At 54.7% G+C, this 2453-nt stretch overlaps 1 gene segment (V, D, J or C); it reads left to right on the top strand.

Annotated features, from left to right (window-relative positions):
- Positions 1-1491: 1491 nt before the first annotated feature.
- LOC137768351 (T cell receptor beta variable 6-9-like) lies at positions 1492-2011 on the top strand. The segment is given in 2 exon segments: positions 1492-1540; positions 1626-2011. Coding segments are annotated over 2 exon segments (435 nt in total).
- Positions 2012-2453: the final 442 nt, after the last annotated feature.

Here is a 2453-nt window from a genome sequence, read left to right on the forward strand (position 1 = left end):
CATCTCCCAGGAAATTATTTTGAGATCCCATGAGACACACACAGAGCAAGGCTTCATGTTCACACACTGTGTGCTGGGCTGTGCAGACAACAGGCAGTAGCAATTTCGGTGAGAGATCGTTTCACGTCAGGAGAAGGGTTGCCTTGGCTTTTATCCCCAGTATCCAAGACACAGGCCTCGATCTGGAAAGTCCCCCTTTCTGTTCTGGCCTTGCCTGTGCACTGGTCTCCCGTGCTGTGTATCCTTCTGTCTCCTGGACTAGGGAAGTCTGAGCACAGATGTGGAACCACTCCGGGGCTTGCCAGGCCCCAAATCAAGGCTTCTTGTTGTGGTTACATCAGGATCCTTCTTTGCTTCTGACTTTAGTTTCTGTGTCTTTCTCTCCCAGACCCCAGGAATGCCGAGTCACCAAGACCCCAGACATGTGGTCATGCTCAAGGGAAACCAACACATCAGGAAGTACCCACAGGTCCAAAATCATGTACTCAGGACCAGCTACATGATTTGCAGGGCCTGTGATTCAAAACTTATTTAGAATGAATATCACGGCAGCAGAACATTGCAGCAAGTACGGGGTCCTTCTAAGTGTGGGGTTACGTGCAACAAGATACAGTTTGGGGCTCTGTGATATTTGTGACTCAATTAATGGCAGCCATGCTATACCAGGAGGTATTCCCCATGGAATGGATGTCTCAGGTAAAAACAGAGCATCTTTCATTTACCCTGGAGTCTGCTGCCTCTCACCCCGTCCCTCCCGCGTCTGTATTCCTTTGTGCTAACATGTCATCCGCGGTGCCGGGCAACCATCTCTCCACAGAGGAAGGTCGGTCACAGGCGTGATGCGGTTCTGCTGCTGCTAGACGTACCCCTCCGTACACAGGAAGCACGTGCCCAGGTGAACATCAAGGAGCTGCAGCTGCATTTGCCAGCTGCCCCTGTCGGTGAATTGACAAGAAATAGAGCCAAACGATTCCTCAAATGCTGATGAGCCCAAGGCTGGGAAACCAGATACCAGAAGAATCATTGTAGGTGGAAGGACAGGGCCAGGACCGTGATCGATGAAACAAAGTAGAAACAGACACTTGAAAGGTATTTGGGCTGCATGAGTCATAAAGGGCAGCCGGAAGCCATAAGGATTTTCCCCGAAATTCAAAACTAGATTAGATAAATGAAACCAATACACGTACTAATGAAGAATTATCTCTGGGATAAAATACACATAAAGTTGCAAAGTGTTTTACAGAAAAGTTAACAAAACATGTAAGACAGGCATCCATTCAGAGGCCGCGACCTTCCTGTTCTGAGCTGTTCGCCGGAGGTTCACGTTTGATCTCAGCCTGGGGGGGGGGGGGGGGGGGAAGGGGCGTGGCCCCCTGTGACGGGTTGGCTCTGGGGCCTGGCAGGGACAGTGACACCTCAGAATGACTCTCTGGAGAGCCCCGCTCCCCTCTCATCAACACACAGAAGACCCCTCTGCGTGCGCCCCCCGCCATGGGCACCAGCCTCCTGTGCTGTGTGGCCTTCGGTCTTCTGCAGGCAGGTGAGTCTCGGGCAGGGTCCCTTTCGGGGTCCCGGCACCAAGCGTGTCCCCTGTGTCTGCAGCATCAGCTTCTCCTTCTCCACAGGTCCAGGCAATGCTGGTGTCACTCAGGACCCCAAATTCCAGGTCCTGAGGACAGGACAGAGCGTGACCCTGAAATGTGCCCAGGATCTGGACCACTACTATATGTACTGGTACCGACAAGACCTGGGACACGGGCTAAGGCTGATCCATTACTCGTCTGCCACCGGCACCACCAACAAAGGAGACGTCCCCGACGGGTACAGCGTCTCCAGATCAAGCCTCGAGGACTTCCCTCTCACGCTGGCGTCTGCCACCCCCTCCCAGACGTCTGTGTACCTCTGCGCCAGCAGTTACTCCACGGCTCTGCACGGCCAACTCCTCTCTGCACAAAAAGGCAGGGGAGGCCCTGCACCCCGGGACTCAGCAGAGCCTCTTGCAGGCTCCTAGCACCTGGAGCCCTGGAGCCCCGGTGCCAGGTGCCTGCATTGCAACCCTCAGTGTGTGGTCTCGGCCAGCCCAGACCTGACTGCATGGCCTTGCAGACGTGTGTCCACCATCACTCTCTGTCTTTCCTCTGCAGCTGCCCTGTGAGCAGAAACATGCTTCCCCAGCTCTGACCCCTGGCCCTCAGCCTGAGTCTGAGACCTCCAGGAGGGAACGTTGTTGGTAAATCACACACATCCAGATCCTCTTGTCTCTCCCCAGGCACCTCATTTCTGTTTCTCTGGAAGGTTCTCCCCCAGACTGGCCCTTACGTGCTCTCTGCTCTTTCCTGCCTTTCCCTGGTGGGTCAGGTCTCTCCCACCTCCCTGACCTCAGATTTCCAGCCCTCTCTACTCCAGCCACGCTGCTCGCCCCTCATCTGGGTCATGTCCCTTCCCATCTCAGA

This window comes from Eschrichtius robustus, chromosome 8 (genome assembly GCF_028021215.1).
Source record: "Eschrichtius robustus isolate mEscRob2 chromosome 8, mEscRob2.pri, whole genome shotgun sequence".
Lineage (NCBI taxonomy): Eukaryota > Metazoa > Chordata > Mammalia > Artiodactyla > Eschrichtiidae > Eschrichtius > Eschrichtius robustus.